Source organism: Electrophorus electricus, chromosome 15 (assembly GCF_041902795.1).
Source record: "Electrophorus electricus isolate QZ-2024a chromosome 15, ASM4190279v1, whole genome shotgun sequence".
NCBI lineage: Eukaryota > Metazoa > Chordata > Actinopteri > Gymnotiformes > Gymnotidae > Electrophorus > Electrophorus electricus.
In genome coordinates this window covers 4,286,016-4,311,988 of record NC_137511.1, presented here as the reverse complement: position 1 = coordinate 4,311,988, position 25,973 = coordinate 4,286,016, and the positions used below count along the sequence as shown (strand labels likewise).

At 41.1% G+C, this 25,973-nt stretch overlaps 2 protein-coding genes across 2 annotated transcripts; both read right to left on the bottom strand.

Moving 5' to 3' along the window:
- Positions 1 to 911: 911 nt before the first annotated feature.
- sost (sclerostin) lies at positions 912 to 5,761 on the bottom strand. The gene is made up of 2 exons (XM_027005976.3): positions 5,403 to 5,761; positions 912 to 3,467 (listed from the first exon to the last, which is right to left on the bottom strand). The coding sequence occupies exons 1-2, from the start codon at positions 5,632 to 5,634 to the stop codon at positions 3,049 to 3,051; spliced, it is 651 nt and encodes a 216-aa protein (XP_026861777.1). The 5' UTR covers positions 5,635 to 5,761; the 3' UTR covers positions 912 to 3,048.
- A 6,695-nt stretch (positions 5,762 to 12,456) lies between these two features.
- Positions 12,457 to 24,354, bottom strand: dusp3a (dual specificity phosphatase 3a). The gene is made up of 3 exons (XM_027006100.3): positions 23,894 to 24,354; positions 18,006 to 18,238; positions 12,457 to 16,651 (listed from the first exon to the last, which is right to left on the bottom strand). Exons 1-3 carry the CDS (start codon positions 24,058 to 24,060, stop codon positions 16,443 to 16,445), a joined length of 609 nt encoding a protein of 202 aa, XP_026861901.1. The 5' UTR covers positions 24,061 to 24,354; the 3' UTR covers positions 12,457 to 16,442.
- Between the last annotated feature and the right edge of the window lie 1,619 nt (positions 24,355 to 25,973).

Sequence of the window (25,973 nt, the reverse complement as noted above, 5' to 3'; positions counted from 1 at the left end):
CCTGACGGCTCCTCACCTCAGCCTCCCCCATGGTGCTGCGAGCCCATGCCAGGCTCCTGCTGAGATGTGCCCCAGCACGGGTGCCCTAACTCAGGACAGATGCTTTGTCAGCATCAATTTCTTTAGGTACCGCTCATACAATGCTCTCCAACATCCAACACTTGTTCCTGAATTACATGGTAATTCCTGGATTACTTGGTCCGTGCCTGCCAGCCGTTTCTGAGTAAGGCACAGCATGCCGGGGGACTGCGGCTAAGTCTCAATTGGGATATTGAAAATGGCTGTAATAGATGATCCCAGGAGATTAGATCACTGCGGCTGAATATTGATGCAAGGAAACCATTTAGTCTAGAGGTCATATTTTTCCATGGTTGGTCCTCCTCTGTGTTTGATTAGGTTTTTTTCTCACACAGGTCTGCTATTCATTATGTGTAAGTTTAGAAAATGTTCATTTGTATGATTTACGGCATAAACACCTCATTGCGTTTTGAGTGTGCCGCAGGTTGGGCCTGGTTAGCTGCTTTGCTGGGAGTTCCTGTATAAGCAGCCACATGCAGCACTCACGTCTGTAATGGACATGACAAACACATAAGCCATCAAGATGAATGGACTAAGGAAAGCTCGCCAGTCTAAGTCTCCTTTACGGTCCAAAACTAAGGTTGTAATACCAAAAGCTGAGTCAATCAAATGGCTGAATGCCACTGTATTAGTGGAGTTCACCGCACCCGAACAAGACAGTGCCGTTGTGACTGAACCTTTCACATCTCACTTGCAATGACCACCAGACATTCCAAAGCACAACAAAAGCTGGACTTCCCGATGCTGGCGCATTGTGTGAGAAACAGAGTTAGCCTGGGAGGAGGAAGAGCTCATCACAGCACTCCGAGAGGAATGATAACAGACACACTGCCTTTCAGATTTACTTTGCTTTACACTTTATTCACGTTCTCTTTTTTTTGTTAGGAAATTCACTATTATTTCATATAGTACAATACTGGCTATTATTTTCTACAAAATGTTTGCATAAATAATTTAAATGTTGAAATTCAAAAATAAATACGCAGTCCGTTCTTTGTAGGAGTTCTCTCGCTGTTAGAGTGGGTGAGGAGCTCCCCAGTTCAGTAATTCTGGACGGTGTCACTTCATGAGACCAAACAGGTGCAATATGTACAGTCTGTCTATACATGACAATTCTGTTTACATGATTAAAAAACATCCATTCCAGATTCTATTTCAAACATACAATTGGGAAAAAAAGCAAATCCTGGCAGTACGTTTTAGAAAACAGAGATACACACAGCATAGGGAGAAAACACTGAAGTTGAACAACATGTGGAAATGAGTGGAATTCTCTTCATTCGATATACAGGAGGTAAGACTCAAATACATCTGGAGACAAATTTCTTGTTTGGAATTCCACAACTCTATTTCTGTACTGCATAATATCACAATGCATTCAAGTTCATTTCGGTATTTCATTTTGTGTCGTTTCATAGCTTAAGTACAGAAGACAGGGATGTTAGCTCCCATCAGGATGTTTTGGAAATTGGTTTCTTGGGGACAGATCCAGTGGCTACCAGTATGCTTTTTTCATGTTTCACATTTTCATTCTAATAAGTGATAATGACATTCTATTAGTCTGTGTTCATAATGGCCATTCTTCATCCAGCATTAAATTCAATCTCTGATTCTTTTTCAGGACAGCTGTATGATATATGTAATATATACAGTATAAGTAAAATATTTGATACTGAGGAGGCTGAGATTTTGACATAAACTTTACATACATGTAGAGTATTTACATGTACTTTAATGCCATGATTGGCACTTTGATGCCATTGCATTTAGCAATTTAGCATTTTGCAGTAGCAAACTGGCCTAGAAACTCCAAATGGTTTTGAAGGAAGAGGGGGAAGTAAAAGACTTTATTCCCAAGGAAGAAAGAGGCACAAGTGTTGCAGATTCCTACACACATGTGGGCCTGGCTTTTCTGCTATTCAAACAAACAGGAACTGGCCACATCTAGAGGAAATGGTTTTTTATGACTCAAATCCTAAATACAGGAATGTAACTATTTAGTAATTAGGACAAGTCAGAGGAATACAGCTTGCTGTTCTTGGCCCAAAGGGACGGAGGTCCCAAAGTGCTGACACCACCGTTCCCATTCTCCGTCACACACAGCGGGCCTGGCTCCAGCTGACAGGTCCGATGAAGGCTCTCATGAAAAGGTGAAGCTGGGGGAATTGTGGCAGCTGGAGCAGTTCCCCAGCCTGTCACTAGAGCTTCAGGCCTGGTGTAGTGACCAGGGTTAAGAACATCAGGCCCCAGAAGCGTGTCATCGTGCGGCACGCCTCATGAGCCCAGTGCCCCTGGGCTGCTGGATCCTGAGCTGCACCACTTCCCAAAAGTGATGACTTCATTTCAGCTATACAAACATTCACCTCAGCCACAAGTTCACAGCACTGCTGGTGGTGGAACTGGTCATATGCATGATGGTGACTGCACATTTAATGAAATTCAGTAAGATTTGCTGAGTCTGCATGAACTGCAGCACAGAGGCCCTCCACAGGAATACTATGAACATGTCAACCATCAAATTCTCTACTCTAATCTCCCACAACAGCGTACCTCCTTTCAGGCAAGAGTCCAGTAAAGTTCTCTGGAACTGGGTAATCAATTTCTGACATTGGGATTATTCAGACTCACTAGGCCATGCAATGGATGAAACATCTGAAACAAAACAGAGGCTTGCTGACTGGACGACAGCTTCAGTGAATGGTGAAGATGATACACAACAGTTCAGTTCATAAAGCATATTCCTTTTGATAAAATCTCTTTAGTCTTCTTTTTCTCACACTTGAGGACTGGCATTTAGGCAGTATGCGATTATGTAGGTGTGTGGATGTGTGTTCATATATATGTGTTTTATATGAGTGTGTGTCTGTGTGTGTGTGTGTGTGTCTGTGTCTCTGTGCATGTGTGTATGTGTGTGTGCTTGTGTTAATGGAGTCTCTGTACAAGCTCTTATACAGGGAGAAACACTCCTTCTCAGTATGAGTTGCTGCTGAGAGCAGGTGCTCTTCCCCGACCCCGTGCCTGCTGGGAACGTGCGTGCTTCTTGTTGCGCTGCGTTTTTTGGGCCGACGCCTCCTTGGCAACGGACTGGTTGTGGTGGCGAGTGTAGCGCTTGCACCTGCAGGAAGTCACCACACGGATTTTGTAGGTCCGGCTGCTCCCGTTGGGGCAGTGCAACTGCACGCGCTGGGTGCGGGCGTGAGCCGGAACACAGCGGTAGTCGGACGCGCTGCTGCGCCACCACTTGCTCCGTAGAATGGAGTTGGGCATGAGCTGGGTGGGCAGGCACTGGCCTGAGCACACCAGCTCTTTCACAGCCTTAGCGCTGCGGCAGGAGCCGTCAGTGATGTAGCGAGTGGAGCGGAGCTCCCGGCAGCTCAGCTCAGAGGCTTCTGCACACACACAGAAAAGAGAGAAATCAAAATGAGCTCAGGCCAAAATACCACACGATGTGTTTCATGTACCCTATACTGGCATGCATCCGCTGGAAATGAAAGATCATTACTACTATACATGCTTAAATCAATAGTCCAAGTAAACACCACTGATTGGGTTTGGACAGAAAGTGATCTTGATCCAGAGAGTCTAGACGGTGCATTTGGAAAGTGCAAATTGATTTTGATTTATTTTTCTTTATTTTTCTTAAACATAACACTCAGCACAGTTCAGACATGATATCGGTGTGAGACCCAGGTCCACAAGCTGTTAGTCATTTCTCAGTGGCTCCTCTCTGAATTACAGCACAAAGCATTGGAAGTGTCAGCTAAAAAAGTGATACTGGGGAGCGATCCGTCTCCTTGCATGGCTCTCCTAAGAGAGCACAACAAAAAGTGCACATGTGTGAGTGCGCCGAGTTCAGGTTTTCCCTCCCCTGGTTCCCAGAGAACCTGGTGTGTTCTCTGTGTGAAGGACCAGTGATAGCACTCCCTTGCTGTGAGAATGGTAAGGGATTGGAGGGCAGCCAGAGATCAGACAGCACATCCAGCGTGACCCCACACTGTCTTCTAGAGACTGCTCATGTTCCCCTCAGGGATGGCCATAGGGCATGTGATGGTCCCTTTCAGTTTAGCTTATGCATGTTTGGATCCATTCTTACTGAAATAATATACTTATATACTTGTGAAACATCACATATATATATATATATATATATATATATATATATATATATATATATATATATATATATATATATATATATATATGTATATGTGTGTGTGTGTGTGTGTGTGTGTGTGTGTGTGTGTGTGTGTGTGTGTGTGTGTGTGTTCATTTATAAGCATAATCAGCTATTTATTTACATCCTTACACACCCACATGCACACACACACACACACACACACACACACTCCTGTTTCTCACTGTTTGGAAAAATTCTTACTGGAACCTAATATGAGTATTCCACTTTAATTCTCAACTGAGGGTTAGGGTTAGGGAAGTAGGTGAAAAGGGTGCTGACAATAGTGACAGCCACAATTCAGGTGAAAACTCGGCTAACACGGGACTGAATTTACCGCATTGTTTGGTTACCACAGGTGGGAATCATTCACTAAAGCGGCATTACAATTTTAAAATACCCTCAAGAAATTCCCCCACAGACTGACATTCTATTCTGCTTGCAAACATGCTGATGCAATTAGATAGTTATGTAGACCTTGACTAATTGTATAAAAGAGCGGAAATGGCACAAAAACACTGAGTTATCAGTGCATCACCTGCTTACAACACACAAGCTCTAATTCCTTGCATTCACCATTTACAAATCCTGTAGCAGGATTAAGAAAAGTAATCACTGGTGGTGGAACCAAGTCTAATACATCCTCTCAAAATGTGTAGTCTACATTACTAAATTATTTAGAAAAAAAAGTAGATCTGAAAAAATGACTACTAAGCCATTAATAAATTCTTGTTTTCAACAAGAGTTCATTTTGGTTCAACCCGCCGGAAACGAGTACAACAGTTATCTTTACGTAAAAGTAAATGCAACGGTTGATTCATTTTCATTTTCAAGTTTTTCTCATGCTGCAGAGAGCCAATATCTTTATTTTTATTACAAACACATTTAGGACCCTCAAGGGCAGAACTAAACTCCAAACACCCAACATGACATTCTCGTGGCAGGAGCATATCATCTTATAGACAGTTCTGGCCTAACTGTTATTGCTGAGTCAGAATAAATAATTTTATTTAAAAGCATTTTAAGTTTTTAACTAAATGTCACTGACGTATAAAAGCCCAATCCTGTCAAACTGTCACATTTGGCTTTAACTCAAATGTGTTCCAAAATTCTAATAACAGCGTTAGGTGTATTTTTTGTAAATACTTGCCATATGTTGGAGTGTTAGCTGTTGACCTCCTTCCTCCGTTTTTTGCCTGGTTCATTGTATTATTGGTAAACGGCTGGATTTGCTCCTCGGGTTGCAGCGCGTCCACGGTATACTCTGGTATAATTTCTGTAGCATCGTTTTTTAAAGCTCTCCATCCTTCCGCAGCGCTAAGACATCCCTGGAGCAGTAAGAGAACCGCGCTTGAGCACATGAGCGCCAAAGACACCTGCATACTTGCCAATCTAACGGTTTCAGACTGCCTACGAACATCAACAGGCAAACTTCACTAATCTCTCCCATTCGTGAGTCCTTCGCTCTGTTTAAGTACCTCAGGTTCCGCAAAACCTGACAATTAAGCGGTTACACAAAGTGGGAGGGACCGACCGACCAACTCATTCAAAAAAGTGATGAGGAGAAGGGGACGTACAAGGACCGTTTGAAATTGAGGTACAAAAGTGACATTTCCTAGTGACGTTTGTGCTTCATATGGCTCCTGCCTGTTATGCTCTGCTAAAAGTTATTCATTTTCTCTACTAATTCCCACAGCTGCTATTTACATACGACGTCCTTGTAGGTGAGACTGCAGAGTAGCGTTTACAAGTTGCCTAAGAACAATACTACTTTTAGATTACAATATCACTTTTTTGTAAACGTCTGGTTCTCATTTATATAAGCTCTATAACACTTAATACAGTTTTACAATATATAATTGTAATATATAGCGTATAATATAATAATATATGAGATATAATCATTTACAGTATAACCCTGTATATATAATCATTTACAATCCAATACAACCCTTAATGGAAGAATTAATATAATGGCCATAAGGGTTAAAGAACAGTTTATCTACGAGCCTCTAAAAATCAAATTTACCAACTATAGTCCTATTATGACATAATTGTTATATGCAAGGATGACTCATTTGTACAAATGCTGCCCTCTTGAGGGAATCCAAACAAATATTTCTTTATTTTCCTGTGGAATGACTTCCAGTAAAACTTGCGCTGCTGTTCTGTTACACTTATCTACATGTCCGGATTTTTATGTTCCTTGTTTGGTTTCAGGTTTCAGCCAAGCCAATCACGGCATAAACGTGCACGTCAGATGATCTCACCACCAACCAGGACAAATGGCAGACAAAGGCAGGGGTAAAAGCCTCATTTCTGAGCCCACATCCTTCTGATGCACTGCATTCTCTGACCATTTTATGAGACTGTAGCCACTGATGCACTGAGTCAATGAAAGGGAAGGAGAGCGTGTTTGTAACTCCTCATTCGTCACTCCTGTCATCAGAACAGAAGGGAAAGATCACCCTGTCCACCGCAGCTCCACACTGATTGCACCCTGCACTTGCTCTCTGTCATTCTCAGGCTCTTTTTATACCTCCTTGGGTTTTGTGCTGAAACCAGGCTCCAGGCATGTTTTATCATGATAGCAGCTTAAGGATAAATAACACACAGATGTGGTCCAGATTTGCCTTTGCCAGAAAGTAAAAGATATTTTTATAGGAAAGAGGTAACACAGTGGCGAAGCTGCATAAACAAGGTATTTAACTACCCTGCACTGACAGCAAGAGATTCTCAGATGAAGGAAGCATTCTGATGAGATGAAACTGGGTCAAGTTCTAACAGACATGTGATGCTTGCAGGAAGGTTTTTCAGCCCTGCTGTGACTCTGTGGTGCAGATTTACTTGCAGCTAAATAATGCAAGTTCTGCAGAATAATGCTTAGAGAACATTAGTTTCTCAGTGCAGACATTTTTTAGGCCACTATTTATAGGCGACATCTTTGCTGGGGAATCTGTTTAAAAATCTCGATGGTGTTATCCAGTGTTCTCCAGAAAGAAAAACACTGCAGTGTCTTTTTAAAAACTTTTTAAAGTGTATAGCTCTGCGGGATATAAATAAATGATCATAATATCATTTTATTAATTAATTAGCATAAAAATAAACAAATGAATAAATATGCTGAATTTAAAATGCCATTAATGTTAATTGAAAATGATAAAACCTACATTTTATTATATAATGGCACTGTGCACTCTTAGTGACCCAGTTAAAAGCCTAAGTGATACTTTAAGAAGGCAATTTGAATTTCCTATTAATAACCTGGTCAAAAAATGCCAACATTTTTTTAAGGACCAAAAGCCTTCTGTTGAAAAATCAGACTGTAGATGCCATCAGTACTGAACTCTGCACTGCAGCAGTGCCGGTTATGACCTGTAGTGTTGTATTTCATGTTGTTTTACATTTATTTTATAAGCTCCTAGGCTGCATTTCCAACTATGTGTACAATACCCACAAATCTGATTTCAAACTGTACATCTGCAGGGCTTTTCCATTGTAAAAGATTAAGAAAAGTATTATTTTTCATAGAGGTTATGCTGGTTATGGCATGAGATGAGTTTCATTCAGTCATATGTTTGTCTTATATTGTGTTATGGTTGCTTTTTAACTGTGAAACTCTGTGATTCGCAAATTGAAAGTAACACGTGGACTTTCTGGAGTAAATAGACATTAACTCATATTCTTTGCACATATCCTTTGGAAATGAGAAACTGAAAAATCTAAAGTCAGCATAATGTCAAAAGAAAAATCTTCCACTAGCCATCTTGCATTGCTTCAGCCCCATGTTGAAAACAGCTCATTTGAGTTTAGAAACAGTGGAGACCTCAGCTGTGGTTTCACTGAGAGCCTCAGCAAACCTCACAGACCACTGGGTTCATGTGTTAACCACTCTGGATCCTCTGCCAGCTCAGATAAACATTCCTGCCACAGGTTATGCTATTATTAGCATCTCTACTAATTACCCAGCAAATTATTATTATTTTTATTTTTATTTTTTTTTTATTCACCCCAAATGTGCATGTCCTCGAGCACACATATATAGTCAACGGTTATTTGGCTGCCTATAGCTTGCTTGTGACCTTTGGGATATGGGGGAAAAGATAACAATCTGTAAGTAGTCTTGAGAAAATAAAATGTGGTAAGAGTTGCAATGTTTCTTGATTTCATCAGTATCTTTGATTTGTGCTTTACTATGATATTACAGTCTAGGTCACATTTTCAGTACCAGTTCAAGTCAAGGATTCGCAAGTGAGATTCTATAGGCCAACATTTCACACGCCCTGAAATAACCCTATAATTATCTTAGAATTGTCAGTCCTTTCCCACAACCTGTGTTTACCACTGGATGCAGTATTAGATTTTATTAAACATAGGCTATAAACTATGGATTTTGCCATTGAAAGCAAGAGGATTTGCTCGTGCATATGGGCTGTCAACGCAATAATGGCCATATGGTTGGTAAATGTTCTCAGTGCACTGCGCTTAGCTTATTAACTGCAATGTGGAGTGACATTCAGAATACCATGTGTATTCTGATTATAGCACTCAGCTTCAGAGTTGCAGAGTTGCACTGACTGTTCTACTTTATCAACAGTGCTTTCAACAGAAAACCCGAGTGCCTCTCGCAGGATGTCTATGGCAGTGAAAGCTCTATGGGGTACAGTGCTGAAGATATAACATCTTCTATGAGGACAAACCATTCATTAGTTACGTTTAGAACTGAATACTGTGGTCACATGGCCTTTTGAAGATGAATGACATATTTGCAGAATATGCATAACTGCTTCTTTGGGTATGATTTTTGCAGTGATTGTGTTTTCTAGCCTGGCAACTTACGTTTGCTAGCCTGAAGACATGCACTTAATCTTTTGCAGACTACTTTTCATAAGATCAATGAGATCAGATGAAAACTCAGTGAATACACACTGATGTGTACTTTTGATGGCAGGAAGGCACAAACAGCACATTTGTGTTGAATGTCACCATTTCCCAGAATACTGGAGGAAGGTGTGTTAATTAACCATGAAAGTGCAAACAGCTTCAGCTGGTGAGCATACGGAATGTATACGGGTTCTTCAAGAAAAGCAAAACACAAAACTATTTCAAGAACAGATCAGGAAAATCTTCAGAAGTTTGGGTTTTTATGGGATTAATAAAACTACATAACAAGCATGTGAAAATAATCCTGATCCCTTAAATCTAACTCTATAAAGGCTAATTATAAACAGAGTTTAAAAACAGGGTCATGTAACTGTCATGTGAGGGTAGCTGACAATGGCGTCAGAGGAGAGGTGTAGAGCTGACCACCCACACTGAAGTCTACAAAGGCTCATAATAGGTGAACAGAACCCGGGAGGCTGGGTCCTCTCTGCGGAGTCACAGGTTTGCTTTAGGTGAAGTCTGATTTTTAATCATTTCGTTGCTATCAAGGCATTTTCTCATTTATTTATCTTTCAAATCAGTTTGTTCATTCTGCTGTTGTTCCTGTTTACTAGGATGTATGTTCACAGTCTTAAAATATACATCAATGTATGATGTATGTCTTAAAATATACATCAATCAACTGGACACGTTTATTTGTTTGTGAAACATTTTAGACTTTCTGATTACAAATTATTTTTATCTTTATTTTAATACTAAATGCTAAATTGCAACATCAACCCAAGGCTTGTTGACCATACAAGGGTCATGGAGTAAAGTATAGGTCCTGTCCCTAATGAGCCCAACTTGTCTGCTCTGTATGGGTCACAGTCATACAGCACTGTCCTGTTTAATGTGGTTGTTGGGTCTGTGGGTAATTTGAGGTCGTTATGTTGGTTCTCCCACAATAATCGAGCCGTGCTTTCGACACATCTACTTTGCCGTCGCAGTAATCCAACTGAATTAACTTTTGCAGTATTGTAAATCACAGTGCAAATCAAATGAAACATTTTAAAAGAATCCCAAAGATTCCAACCAGGCCAGGGACTGTTCAGAGTTAAGAGTTTACAAAAAAAAAAAACCAACCAAACTTGTCATCCCACCGTGTTCCAAATGCAAGTGCTCTCACCATTATCAGAAGTGGACCTGGGCCCTGAGGAGTCCTGCAGCCATATTCAGCTGTCCCTGACATGGCGGTTGCTTAATAAATTGCAGACGCACTTGGCAGGGTCCCACAGGATCAGCACAGTGCAGTAAAACAACAGAGTGCAGGGAGATGAGAGGAGCAACACCACTGAGGGCACAGGCGCTTGGAAGAAGATCTGAAGCCCATCCATTCCACGCCTATTCCCTCCCATGTTTCCCCGTAATTAGTGCCGCACTGCAGATGTTCCCTGCACTTTTTCCCCCAGCACTTAAGTTTTCACAATGGCAGTGTGGTGAGGAACGGGACAAAAGAGTTGATAAAGAGGGAAGAATCATGTGCTTCTCATTTAATAAGGTCATTTGAGACGGATGAACAAGGAAAATTGATTTTAAGAGATTTGTAGTTTCCTTTCTTTAAGAATTCCAGGCCTTCGTTTAAATTACCACTTTGGTATGTTAGACAGAAGACCCAAATGTAATCACAATGCAAGCACATTTTTCAGTTCAATTCCAATTCTGACAAGGGTATGTAATATTCAAAATTTTATAATAATATTCATTGCACTTTTCCACTCTGTGTGTGTGTGTGTGTGTGTGTGTGTGTGTGTGTGTGTGTGTGTGTGTGTGTGTGTGTGTGTGTGTGTGTGACTGCCTCCTGAAGTAATGGAGAGGGAGTAAGGCCAATTATGATGCTCCCTCCAGTGCTGCTGGCAGTGAGTGCTTCAGTCCCACTGAGCCCTGCTGAGCCGCATCACAGCCATTTCCTCTGAGTCAACATCACAGCCACAGGCTGCTGTCATTGTGCAATGACAAACATTTACTGGCTAAATTCATCTTAATTACATTTTGTAAGTCATCGTAAGGCATGGACTCCTTACAGGGCTGTCTTAGAAAACGCATAAGGAAGAGGTCCTCGCCCTGTTGCGTTCCACAAAGTGGGTTTCTCTGTGTTGCTCTCTCAACGTCTGCACTCATTTATATCTCCTGCAGATTTGCGTCTGCTGTCCAGTATGTCTTGTGAGTGTGACAGGGCGGAGGCCCCAGGATAGCTCTCTCCGAGGATCCCGCAGCTGGGTTCGAGTAATTGCGGCATGCACGGGGCCATGGAGAGAGATCGGCCATAATGTCAAGCCAATTGAGTCAAACATTTTCAATGATCTTGGTGGACACACGAGGCTAGAACAGTCCATCCCCAGCGCCAGGTGTGCTGTGCAAATGCTGCAAGACCTCAAAGGCCATTTGTATCAAATTAGCAAAACTGTCCTCTGTGAATGGTGACAGCACTGTGCAAGTTTAAGATTGTACTGAGTGTGTGTATTTGATGGAGAGAGAGAGAGTGTTATTGAGTGTGTGTGTGTGTGTGTGTGTGTGTGTGTGTGTGTGTGTGTGTGTGTGTGTGTGTGTGTGAAAGAAAGCATGAACCAGAGGGAAATAGATTTATTGAAGCTTTTGTCTCCATCTGTTGGTTGGGCTGCACATTATAATAATTTGTGTAAAATATGCAGTATATTCAAGAGTATGTGTATCCTTTTAACAGGATACTTTGTATTACTTTCCCTATTTAAAATGACAAGACCTCTCTGAAGCTCTAAAATGAATAACCTAAAAGCTTTTTTTTAATGTTGTATACAAAGAAAGCCTTGTGATGAGTTCCTTCATTCATATTTGTGTCATAACATGTGAATATAAACTCAAATCTCACCATCTCATGCAATGAAACTCAGTGAGTTTGGTTGTGTCCCCTAATGTTCCAGAGATAATTAAAGGCCACAGAAACCCACAGAAAAGGATTGGTTTAGCCACACAAGGAAGGGCTAGCTGTACCACACAAGGAAATGTAATGTTTTAGTAATAGTGAATTGTCATGCAATGGCCCCTGCACATGAAAAATGACTCTTTCTCATGCTCATCTGCTCAACTGAAACCAAAATGAAAAGGCATAATACTATGATACTGAGTGACTGTAGGCACTTAGACTGAGCTCAGTCCTAATGATGCTAGTGTTATACATGTGCTGTTTCAAGTCTTAAAGGGATTAAAGATGAAAACATGTAAGTATTCAACATAAAGGCTTAAGGGGCCTGATTCAAGGCCGGTGCTACATTAGTCAAATTTAATGCATTCAGAAAACCTGCTCAGTATTTCAGGCATTTATTTAAGATTAGAACAAAAAGAAACTTCTAAAGGTAAGAAAAATAACATTGCCATTTGGAATCAAGTGCACTTCATACAGTGTCATTAAGAAGCTGTACAATTCGCATTGTGGAGTGATTACATAAATCAAAAATATATCATCAGTCTTCAGAGTAAGGCTTTATGGCTGGATGACAGGATCACCACTTTTTCTCTTCTACAGTGTATTATTTCTAGATTAGACATGACGCGTCAATTGATGCTTATTACTTGTGACCTGTGATGGATATCAGCACAGACTGTAGTGTGCCTCACTCTGAACTTGTCAGCAATTTGGCAGTGTGGAAGAGTGTGCCAAACCCACCTGAAGAACAGACCAGGTGTCAAACACCTGGAACCTCAAGATTCAGTTGTATTAAAACATACTGTTGGGGTTTTTCATTTGACACATTAAAGTTATAGCACAAGCATTCTGGCACAACAGACAGCACATGGAAAACATATGTGTGTGTCTGATTGTGTGTGTGTGTGTGTGTGTGTGTGTGTGTGTGTGTGTGTGTGTGTGTGAGAGTTTGTGTGTGTGTGTGTGTGTGTGTGTATGTATGTGTGTGTGTGTGTGTGTGTGTGTGTGTGTGTGTGTGTGTGTGTGTGTGTGTATGTGTGTGTGTGTGTGTGTGTGTGTGTCTGATTGTGTGTGTGTGTGTGTGTATGTGTGTGTGTGTGTGTGTGAGTTTGTGTGCATGTGTGTGTGTGTGTGTGTGTGTATGTGTGTGTGTGTGTGTGTATGTGTGTGTGTGTGTGTGAGTTTGTGTGTATGTGTGTGTGTGTGTCTGATTGAGTGTGTGTGTGTGTGTGTGTATGTGTGTGTGTGTGTGTGTGTGTGTGAGTTTGTGTGTGTGTGTGTGTGTGTGTGTGTGTGTGTGTGTGTGTGTGTGTGTGTGTGTGTGCATGTGTGTGTGTGTGTGTGTGTATATGTGTGTGTGTGTGTTTGTGTGTGTGTGTATATATGTGTGTGAGTTTGTGTGTGTGTGTGTGTGTGTGTGTGTGTGTGTGTGTGTGTGTGTGTGTGTGTGTGTGTGTGTGTGTGAGTTTGTGTGCATGTGCGTCCACGCATGCAACTCCGTGCATGTATGTATCTATAAGTTCATGGGGCAAGACCATTTCTAAAAAGATGCAAAAGCACAGACAAAATACTCAACAGAATTCTCCACATTTGTGCTGAGCAAATATGTCAATGTATCAAACATGTATCATATCAGCCAAGATCAGAGTAGAACACAAATCAGACAATCAAGTAAGCTCTTTAGACATAGCATAACATTGGTAGTTTAGTTCATACAGATCATCTCAGGAGGTGATTTCATGGCATCCTTCAACACTACAACATTTTGATAATGGGACATCGATACAAAATGATCAAGCAGCATTACAATCACTGTTCTAGTGCTATTGACATCATTACGCCATACAGTAGACCATTACCAGCTTCACACATTTTAAAATACAGTTTTATATTAATAAATACTATTGTAGAAGGGCATTTTGTACAAACCAAAGGGGTTTACCAACAGCAGGTGGCAGTGTTTCTTTCGTTGATAAATAATTTTCTAAGAGAGCACACCTTTACAATTAGATTCCAATAAAGAGGGAATCTTCTTTAAAAAAAAAAATTTTTTTTAAATACTTGTTCCTCATTGTCTTCTTTTTTTCTTTAAAAAATTAAAGTTTCAAGTTGTGTCAAGGGAAAGTATTGGGGAGTTCTATATTTTCAAGGTACATTAAAGAGGGAAATTTGAAGGTAAAACATTTTCATAATCATAATTGATTAGTCAGCGTGGCACACAAAGTTCTTGTCAGGTCACTGTATGCTTCTTTTATGGGCACACAGGTTTAAATTACTACAGTAGGTTAGGTTTTATAAAGCCTAGGTCTCCAGATTACAATATAGGAATGTTTACAGTTTGTATGATTTTAATAAATATGCTTTTTCAAAGATAGATACTGTTAGGACAGATATTATTATGGACAAATTAAAAGCACAGAGAAGCCTGTGACAATGCTAGCTGGCAAGACAGACATTGGCCCTCTCAAATACAATGATTCTAGTATAAGTGGGGAAAATAAAAACAATCTTTAAAATAAAATAAAATAAAATGTTTTATGAAAATATAAATTATTAATATTAAATGGTCTAGATGGTCCTAATAATCACAAAATTATTTAATTTTAGTTTATACATGTTAACATGATGTGAATCTTGGCTACAATAAGTTAGATATTTGTTAATATATACTGTACTTGCAATACCTATACAGTTTATAATACATTCATATATGTCAACACCTAAATATGTATATACATGTATATATTTCTGTTAGCATATAAATATAGAAATTGGAGTAATGGGAATAAATATTGTTCTATGGTTTAATGTGGTCTAGTTTTCGAGTGGTTTCTAAGTGGTATTTGGGCATACTCTCAACTATTAGAAAATACATGGAAAGCCTTGGGGCTCTAGTAATCAGTTCAAATGTAAGAAGTGAGATGAACTAACCAAGCACAGATCTGTCTTTTGTGCACTCTGTCGAAATGGAATCATACAGAGAGACTAATCAGAGCTCTTTTACAGTTCCCATTAGTGCTGATAACCTGAAGAAAGCCAATTTTAGCTCATCCTCTTCCACATCAGGGCTATTAGGGCAGTTTGAGAACCAATAATGAGGTCAGTTTGAAATAATTCTCTTACATACTGACATGAGTCATGTCAAAGTACCATACAGCAGAGTCCCCAGCTTTTACCTAGAGTGTTGTAGGGTCAGACACATATCAAGGATGGGCATTATTCTGGTACTGCAGCAACTTCCAGAAATGGGTCCTTACTTACTTAAGCAAAACACACACATACACGGATACAGATAAAAGCTTCAGGTATTACATGAGCATGAGATTGGCAGTGAGTAACTGGTGTGTCAAAGCAGTGTGATTGTACAAAAAAACTAACTGAGAAGCCTGAGAAGTCTAATGGGGCCTAGAATTAGCACACTGCTGCATAAAACCAACCTGATTCCTTTCAAGAGATGCTGTATGAACAATGCAAGTACAGATATGTGGGTTTAGCTAAAATATAGCTTCAGTAAATGGGTGGCAAGTTCTTACACTTTCTTTAAAATTGAGTCATACTCTGAAGAGCACAGAACATCACCCTACCATTTTATATCACCTTTAATAAATGAATAATTTTCTTCTTTGCTGATATAGCATGTTTTGTAAGAATGTATGAGTTTTAATATTTTAAAATACAAGCATAATGCAAAATAGGGTACCCTGTCAATAGTCCAAACTGCTTGAGCACTAATGGAAATACCAGCTTTTAGAGTTTCCGTATATGGGTAGTACCTGTATCTGGCATTCTAAAAACAAGATCATTGATCCAACAGAGTAAAATGTCATTCTGGTGCTTTTTTTCACTGAATGTCGAGTGTCTAAACATTAAATTCCATAGAAATAGGAATGGGATCAATAATTGTGGAATTCTCGGCAGTGGGAGACTGTGAAATGAATGTGCTCTAGTCTACACTCTCCTAAGTTGACTTGGCTGAAGAGCTCCAAAACATGGCAACATAAGCCATACAAACAGGTGGTATTACGAATGCTTCAGGCCAAGTACTGTAACAGGTCAAAAAAGTTGAAGATGGAATGGAAACAGCTTATTACTGTTGCAAATGGTAATGAAATTGAAAAAGTGAGAGGTTATAGATTAAATTACTGAACACCCTTTCTGCCTTTAACCCATCTCCATGAGAGCAGGTCATTCGGCACAATTCGGAAGTTGCTATAAGGATACATGTACTCTGTGCCTGTGTGTGTGTGTGTGTGTGTGTGTGTGTGTGTGTGTGTGTGTGTGTCTGACTGACAGGGCACTGGCCTGGTAAAATCTTTGCCCCATCCAGAACTCTGGAGTCTCAGGAGGGCAAGAGGAAGTTGGAGCTCATTTGGTCTTCAGCTTGCCCTCCTTGGCCAGCTTCTCATTAAGCTGGCACAGCTGGCGCAGGAATCCATCGTTGGGGCCGATTTCTCTCTTTTGCCTGACCGTGGCCGTCGCCACCCGTACATCCATCTTATGGCGGAGCATGAGGTAAGCGATGACCATAGTTGGGGAGCGGCTGTAGCCTTCTCGGCAGTGAACGTACACTTTTCCTAGAACAGAGGGGAGGAGATGACTGAGTACCGAGCTGTCACTGAAGCAGATGTGGGGTGTGTCTGAGCATTCCTAGCCCAGCACCATTCGCCCAGCTCAGAGGATGCAGTTCTGACCCCCACAGCTGGACGTGCAATCTCAACCAGCACTACAGCATGCCACTGCCCTTCTCTAAGCATTCTTCCCAAAACTACACCCCTGAACCCATCAACAAAGATATGCAGGCACACTCAGTATCGAGTGTTCCACACCCCCAGAGGAATTCACCTTGCCATCCTCTATTGCGTTTCTTCTGAAGATTCTATAGCGCATGGGAAATCTGATCTCACTGTTGTCTGCCCCCCCGCCTTCTTATGCTCTCATTTTCTCTTTTGTATGTATGCTGCATACATGATTTGGAGGTCACCTTTTATCATTTCCAATAACACATCTTGCCTTCATTTCAGTGTAAGGCAGAGACTATCTTCTCTCCAGAAAGGTGAAGACCATTCTGGGCCCTGACGCTCCCTAAGCTAATTGAGATTCATTGTATCAGTCTGTAGAATGCCACCAAAAACTCTCCAAGCACATGGCTTTCACAAATGTCACAGCTGAAACACGGGGGCGGGGGGTGGTACAAACCAAAGCAAACGTACTGATGATTTTGTTGTTCAGCTAAAATTTTCTCTTAAGGATTATTGTCCTCTCAGTCCAGGCCTGGCAGCTGTTGTACTGTTGAACAGTTTCTGCTGCCAAACTGGCCACGAATTAGGGTGCTTTATAAAGCTCTTCTAGTCTGTCAAAGATGGCATAAAATCCATGTCATAAAACATGAGGTGAAGGGCTCTAATTAAAAGCAAGCGATATTTGGAAGTAAATTTGTGGTTAAAGATTGCATGCAGTGTCTTGGGACATATTATGTGGCTATACTTCCATCCCTTGTCAATTAGGCAGTTATTCCAAGGGAGTGGGTCCAGCAACCTTTTTTGTTTTTTACAGCATTTATTGTGAAACATACCAAAAGCAAGCAATAAACTTTAACTGACAGAAGAAAATTGAAGAAAAGACCAATAAAGAAACATTTGTTATAACTAGCACATAGTGCTGTAAAGAGGGTACACTATGAACACCTCTATGAACACCTAGTTCAGAGTGTGTTACCATTATTAGAGTTCATGGCTTAAGAGTTCTAGAAATTTCAGGTGGTTTCATGTTAAATGATGCAATAGATTTTCTGGAATGAATTGGAAAACAAACAAACTTAAGGGCTAACAGGTCTTCAAGAATCACTTTGAAAAGCATCCACTCTTACTGAGTTATATAGATAAAGTGGTACCACATAAACAAGTATGGAATGCATGATCTTCAACATACCCTTTCCATTGGCGTGTGCCAGAGCCTTATCAATGAAGTCGGCACCTTCCTCGAAGAAGGCACTGAGGTTAAACTGTTCAGTGTCATTGGCCTTTATGCCGTGGTATGTAATCCCGGTTCCGGCATAGAACTCGGCATTGGTGTTGACATGCATGAAGGAGTTCCCTTCGGCTGTGTTGAGAATGTGTGTCACACCGAGCCGCTGCAGACGCATCACGTTCTGGGCCACAAACCTGGGGAACAGGAGCACACGTGAGCCTCACCTGGGTGAACACTGCCCATGGGAAATCTCACGCTGTTGACAGAATTAGTTCACACGTTTGTTAGCCTTCTCATTTGAAAAATATGAGTTGGAAAAAACGCTTTCTAGGGTCCTGTGTGGCACAACTGTCTAAGGTGGATACAGCTGTTCACAGCAGAAAGTCAAGAATACAGTAGATATTTGGTCCTGCTCTCTGAGTGGGAAGGGTGATCCTATGATGATTGCAGTAAAAATAGCCTAGCCATTCGCTGGCTTATGGTAGGTCACAAATACACAACTGGGCGGTTAGCACTGTTCTCAAAGTATGACATTTCATGGATGGCAGCATGAAAAGATGTGGTGGCTAGTTTTATGTGTCTCGGAGGAAGCATGTGTTAGTCCTCATTCACCCAGGTTGTAAGTATTGTGCAGCAGGGCAGACCGAGCTAACAGCTGGGAATTGGCATGGAGTAACAAACTTACGTCTTACTCTTTCTCTTTTACAACCACATACGCATGCACTTAAATACTTCATAAACAGGTCTAACGAAATGACAATGCAATGGTTCTGTAATGGTGTGGCTGTTTGCATTTGTGTCAGACCACAAACGTAAACTCTGCACAGGTTAACATCTTTCCCCTCTGAGTAGCTGCTCTGCTATGTTTAGTTGGAGCTTGATGGGAATAAACTACAGGGTCCCTTTTAGATGACAGAGGTGTCAGTCTGCGTTAGTGGACCTCATGGGGCAGCGGTGCTCTAAATCAGTATAGATGCACCAACCAGATCTTGGCTGCTACCCAGAGGCATACAAAGAGCCACCCGACACAGTGCCCAAAATAGGGATTTGAGGCAGAGCCAGAGAGAGAGAGAGAGAGAGAAATGAAAACAAGGGATGGGTCGAGAGGGTTCTGACATCAAGCAGTTCAGTCACATCTGTCCTGGTCTAGCACCTGCAATACTGTCATTTTCATATGCCCTCAGTCAAGGATTTTTATAGCTCTCTTGTTTTTGTTTTTTCTTCAGGCTTATACTCTAGATGGATGTGGTACAGTATAGGTAGATATAGTACACAGCTATGTACAAATGGATCGATTGATATAATTTATATTTTTACCACAAATCTCTTTCTAAAAAATATTACTAATTGTTTTATGGATTGCATTTATTGGCTGAGATATTTAAATCAAGAAAAAAAAATCACTCAACTCTGCCCCAAAGTGATTACACCTTCCTTCATTCTAGTCTCTAACTGGAGTGGGTGTCAGCCCATATGTCCATGTCTGCCTGGAGCCAGGGCTCCTTAGTGCCAGTCGTGATGAACTCCGATCAAATTTCCAAGATCCATAATTCAAGCCCTTATACATTGCCCATCTATCCAGAGCCACTGGAGATTGCAGTCATATTTCTCCAACATTATAGACTGAATGTCTAGGTATGTGTGTGTGTGTGTGTGTGTGTGTGTGTGTGTGTGTGTGTGTGCGTGTGTGTGTGTGCGTGTGTGTGTGCGTGTGTGTGCGTGCGTGTGTGCGTGTGCGTGTGTGTGCGTGCGTGTGTGCGTGTGCGTGTGCGCGTGTGTGCGTGTGTGTACGTGTGTGTGCGTGTGTGCGTGCGTGCGTGTGCGTGTGTGCGTGTGCCTGTGCGTGTGCGCGTGTGTGCGTGTGTGTGTGTGTGTGTGTGTGCGTGTGTGCGTGTGCGTGTGTGTGCGTGTGTGTGTGCGCGTGTGTGCGTGTGTGCGTGCGTGTGCGCGTGTGTGCGTGTGTGCGTGTGCGTGTGCGCGTGTGTGCGTGTGTGCGTGTGTGTGTGTGTGCGTGTGCGCGTGTGTGTGTGCGTGTGTGTGAAGGTTTGATGTCTGCTCCCCTGGCTTGCCATTCCCTCACCACAGCTCACTGCAGTGTCTACACATGCATTATTAATAGAACCCTCACAAAGGGCTAAAGCACAAAGCAGCCATCACTGGCATGAGGCAGCCATCCTTGTAAAGGGCACCCTTTACGTACCTGTACACTAAAAAGTGTTTTCAAAATACAGGTGATTACTACATGTTGACTTTTGAAATACTTGTAACAATGTTTATTGAAAATGTACAGTATAACACTGTGCTATTGAACATGTATTTACATGTAATGGGACAAAGGTCCAATTTTGGCTTTTAAATTATTATACTTTTGTCAACATACTAGCTTACTGTAATGAGAAATAATTAATGAACAATTACTATGGTAAAACAATCAATAACTGATAAGCACAATTTTTTAGCCACCCTCTACTATATTGATCACTAGTCAGTTTCTAACCACAGGTTCTTTCCTAAAGAATATTATTTGGATGGACATGATAGCATGATAGTGTGTTTTGATCTGGTACAAGACACAGCAGTGTTTCTGGAGTTCTTGCACATCAGTGAGTTTGAGGGTGGGTAGCAAAAACAGCAGTTCTGTAGCCAAAAACTGACCAACAACTGAAGGATGACTAACACAAGTTGTACATAGCGCAATATGGGTTCCACTGTGTAAATCTACAAGGTGTTTCTAATAGACCAATGTTTGTAAGGAAGTGGGAGGTCAATGGAAATGGAAAAGCAAAACACTGTTATACAGCAGTAAACTGAATGTGCATTAAACCATCTGGTCAGCCAGAGCTTTTAACTCAACATGTGCAAAGGTTTTAGGGAGGGTATGGATTGCACATGAATTCCATCCTATTTTATCACCATGATTGCCTTTCATTAATATGTTCAAAATGTGTTTTGAACTGCCATATGGTTTCCCTGAACATGAAAAAGTGAAGCCAGATGCCAGCATGCCAGCTCTCTCTTTCACGTTTTTGTTTTTGAGATCTACACCATGACATTATTTTAAATCTCATTTTAGAAACTCAGTAATGTAACACACACCTAAATATCTGTTTCATGCACCAAATTCTAAAACTGTTTATATAACAGCACTTCTGGTGCAGAAGATGATCCAGAGAAAGGCATTTTTGCTCAAGGATCAATGTTTTTACAATGTGTTATTACAATGTTATTACAATTTATTATTACAGCATGTTGTTAGGTTATTACAATGCATTATTACACTGTTATTATTACATGTTATTACATTGTTTTACATTGTTATTACTGTGTGTTAAAATGTTATTACCATTTATTATTGAATTGTTTACAATGCCTTATTTACCCACATGATTATAACAGGGCATGGAAACAATTTACTGGGGCACATGCCACATTAAATTGGGTCCAACGATGCCCCTGAACTTTCCACTGTCCTGGCCAGCATAAGCATTGCTGCCCCGGATCAGGCATCTCCAGTACCCTCACAAGGTCATGCCCATGGAGCAATGGTGTCACTGGTGTTGTTCTAGTGATTCTTGATGGGCTGGTGCACGGCATGGTGATGATGGCAGAGCTGCGCCCACTCTGGGTGCAGATCCTCCTCTTTTCCTGACAGACAGCCAAACACTAGCTCTGTGTTCAGCTGCAAGCTCAAGTCTTCAATTGCAAGCATTCAGTTGAAAGCTCCACGAGGCTGCCACTCTGTGCAAAGGACATCGTACATCTCAGCTTCGACCGCCCTGGTTGCTGTGGAACTCCTCTGTCACCCAAATTGTCAGAACTCCTCAACTACTCACTCCACCATCATGGCTGCACTATGGTCCAGGCCTGTGTGTGCCTCAGACTAGTTAGTGAAATAGTCCATAGCTATGAGGACAAAGTAGATCCCGGCATCGGTAATGGTGAAGGAATCCAGGACCATCCATGGTGATCTTCTCCATCAGTGAACAGAACAGACAGACTGAAGTAAGACCATCTCCAGCGTCACGCAAACCACCTCTTGCTATGTGTCATTGATACCGATGGGGTGCGTTTCATGTGCACTGCTCATGGCCCTCAGAGATTGATCAACCGACAGACACTGCATGTTCAGCTACTCCAGCAGTGGCGGTTTCACCTGCAAAAAGCTTCGACCTGAGAGCACACTCTGGGGATCCACCCACCAGCTTTGACCCCGTGTTCAGCTCCTAGAGAGCGGCTAGTTTCCCCCTTGGAAAACACCAGGGAGCTTATACCCAGTCTCTGCTCTGCCACTAGCAATTGTGGACAGCTTCACTAGTCTTCTCTTTAATGCCAGCATTTCCTTCTTGAGGTCATGCATGAGGATTGCTCTCTCTGGCTCGTGACACTGACTAGTGTGGTGCTCTCTCTTCTTACACTTCCAGCACATCAGTCGCGCCATCGCTACTCGCCATGGGGCTGTATGACGTACTGTCTTCTCCTCAAGCTCCTCCGCTGTGTAGCACGGCACCTACACATCAAGACAAATGTCGGCATCTCTCTCTCAGCAACCAGGCTCTGCTGCTTCCCTGACTGCCTACCCAAGCCCGAGGCCTCATTCTTGGCTCACTGAACCTGACCGGCAGGGGGCAGGCATAATGCTCAGTACCCACTTCCCTTTGGCTTTGTCTTCTTCACCGCCCACTTTCATGTTTGTTGATGCATCACTTGATTTCTTCCAGCTCAGCAGCAGCATCCCACTTCTGACATCAATGTACAGAGAGCTAGAGAATGCCATTTCTGCTCAAGAATAGTTCTCTTATTGCAGAAGAAGGCTCACACACAGCAAACAAGTATAAGATAAACTGTAGAACAGAGAAATGGGTCCCTAAATGAGAAGCACAACATGAGGAAAATAAAACATATCCAACACGTTACAGGAGTAAATGTACTGTTTTAATGCAAACAACATTAAAAAAGTAAATGTAAACGAAATAATTCTGCAGAGACACCCAAAGGATTCAAAGAGTCCTCACTATGTTCTAGGCATAAATGCCACAATATACACTGCCCAACGGCTACAGGGGGTACATCCAATGAAGCTTTATTACAATACATTAATTAGATAATTAGATAAGTTATTTAATTATCTCAAATAATTAATAAATAATTAAAAGCAGAATGGAATTACATAGGAGATTTTAGACCGAATTTCTGTTTGTCCTCCTTGTGTAGAACATAGATTCTCAGCTTTAATTTCACAATAGTGCCAGTTGTATCTCGCCGTTTTGCTTCTACTATTAAACGAACAATTTTCACTGAAAAATGTTTAAAACAATGGGGCACGTGATCGGGGGTCGGGCTTAGAGAAGATTTTATAAGTGATCATTCCGAATTGAACAGAGATGGCACCAATGGAGGACAGTCTCCGTTTTGAAAAATAAGTTAAGCTGACTCTAGAAAGGACATTGACACACTACCGACGGCATACGTCCAGTATCTAGTATATTTACCAGCCAGTAACATTTTTACAGAGTACCTTACATCCGCTATAATTTGATTACAGCGTCTCGTAAACGAGTGGACCAGACTGTACTGAAATGTACAATAAAACATGTCATTTAAAATCTCTAGATTCTTTATTCCTCAGTACTAGGCAATACCTTTTGTCCAATGTTTATAGGTGAAAGCTTTTCGGAATTGATCTATTTCTTTCCAACACCGTGGATGTCCTTTTTGAACATAATTAAGATGCGACGATAAACTGCAAGACCAGTCTACCTCTCTGTATTATCTACTGCAATAATTTTATTGGTAAACATGGATAAAGTGGCACTGATAATACTAGAATAATACATTGATATATAACTTACGCATTTCCGACGTAAATCCTCGGAAACACTTCGTTGAAATGTTGTGCTGGTAAACTGTAGAAACCGCTACCGTTTGACAATAGCTCGTTGAGTTGTTGCACAGTAGCTTCGTTATCTGGCACGGTGACTTCCACCGGTACCTTGGCGGGGCTCTGGTGTTTCTTCATTATTTCTAGCAGTTTGGTTTTTGGTTTTTTGTTTTGTTTTGTTTTTCGAAGATAACAAGTGTCAGATCTAGCTACTATACAAGACGTGTCAGTTTTTCATAGTCCCGCATTTTATCTCCACTGGTGGTGGTATAATGTGTCCCTTGTTTTAGGCGTACGCTTCCTAAAGCGTGCAGACACACCCCGACTCGCCCACCGGCGCTCAGACTCTCCACGGATAGAAACTGGCGAAAACCGATAAACAAGTGAGCGCCGTTAAAGGGACCGCTCTGTCACGACGTTCAGCCGCCAGCAAGGAGCCATCAGTCCACGCCTTACTGCGGTGCAGGAACGAACAGGGACGTTTTTAATAAAGCAAAAATGTTGGCAGGTAGACGATAGGCCTTGTATTCATGGTCATGTAAAAGACTAACGTCCGGTGTTGCTTCATAAGCCCTGTTTTACCAGACGACATACCACGAGTGTTCTCGTTGATAAACATGTCCTGAAGTGGTGCTACAGGGTGGTGGGAGATAATTATTGCGATGGAGGTTTAGGGTTGTTGTTGATGGATGGCAGTAGGTGTAACAAATAGTCGGTTAAGCAGGTGCCTGGCTCTAGGTGTGCTGCTTAGTGGACCTTAAACATTTCGTCCAACTTAATTTTTCGTGTTACTTGGGACTTCCAACTAAGTAACCAGATACTCACAGTAATTGCATTAAGATGGCGAATTTATTATTTTGTCATCTATTATTATACTAAATTTATCTTCATTTGTTTGGTATATCCAACAAGTGGTTCCCTAATTGAAAACTACCTCCTACTCAAAGTTTCAATCTTTTCTTCTTTCATTTAATCTAAGAATGAATTCGTGAAGAGAATTTTGAACCAGTATCTTTGAGCTTTAGCTGTCATTTCAGCCAAATAAAACGTATCAAATCTGAACAGGAAACCTAATTTAGTTTGCCATTAACTGTCCTGTTGCTAGATAATAGTTTTGTAGAACACCGTTCCTGTAAGCTATTAAGGTGACACAATAAATGGTCCGTCTGCCTTTTTATTACGTTATTTTTCTTTTTAATTTCAGATTTTCCACTGTTTCACAAAAATGCGATTCCTATTTTCAACCATAAGGGGGCAATGTCTCCCATCAAATGTTTAATTCATAGGTACATTAGATTATGTTTTTCCATATTTCATATCAATATCAGAAAGTGTTTTTTTCTGTTCCCGAAACCTTTGCTTGTTGTGTTGTTTCAGTTGTTCTTATATGTGTAGAGTTATGGTCTCTGGTCTCACCGTGTGGAAAAAAACTAAGTGATCTTAAGTGATCCTACTCTTTTGGCTTTAAAGGAGACAAAACAAAATAGAATTCAGCAAATAGAAGACAACTTGAAAAAACATTAGGTCCATTTTTGTCTTAAGTCTTAGTGACTTTACTTAAAATACTTAATCTGATAGATCTGTTATGTAAGTGAATTAGTAAGTCAGTCCAATAGCTGACTTTGAAAAGAAAGTAATAGGTATAGTGCTGATGTCCACTAAAATGTTTCAGTTTATTTTCTCACATTATATAAAACCTCCTGTTTGACTTATGAGCCCCCTAGAGTTAATTTGCATCTGCAAGGTTGATTGCCTTGCCTAGAGTAGATATTGAAAATGCACTGTAGAGTTAATGAAAGAGCACTCTAAATGTCAAGTTTGTACACTTATAAATTACCTCACCAGTGGATGAGATGTACTGTCACCACATTTGACACATAAAGGTAGCTGCTGGCCGTCATTTTCTGTTGCCATAGTGATACAAGAAGATGTCTTTCAGCACCATGGCAACAGGCCCATCATGAAGACACCTATCATGTTTTTTTTTATCAAATGTAGACTCTATCTCTCACTTTCTCTCTCTTGTTGACAAAGACATATTAAAACTCATT

Coding starts and splice junctions, on each gene's coding strand:
- sost (XM_027005976.3), bottom strand. CDS start 5,634: ATGCAGGTGTCTTTGGCGCTCATGTGCTCAAGCGCGGTTCTCTTACTG. Junction 3,468..5,402: donor AGCTAACACTCCAACATATG/GCAAGTATTTAC, acceptor GTGTGTGTGCAG/AAGCCTCTGAGCTGAGCTGC.
- dusp3a (XM_027006100.3), bottom strand. CDS start 24,060: ATGAAGAAACACCAGAGCCCCGCCAAGGTACCGGTGGAAGTCACCGTG. Junction 18,239..23,893: donor AGGATTTACGTCGGAAATGC/GTAAGTTATATA, acceptor CCTGTTCCCCAG/GTTTGTGGCCCAGAACGTGA. Junction 16,652..18,005: donor GGCACACGCCAATGGAAAGG/GTATGTTGAAGA, acceptor CCTCTGTTCTAG/GAAAAGTGTACGTTCACTGC.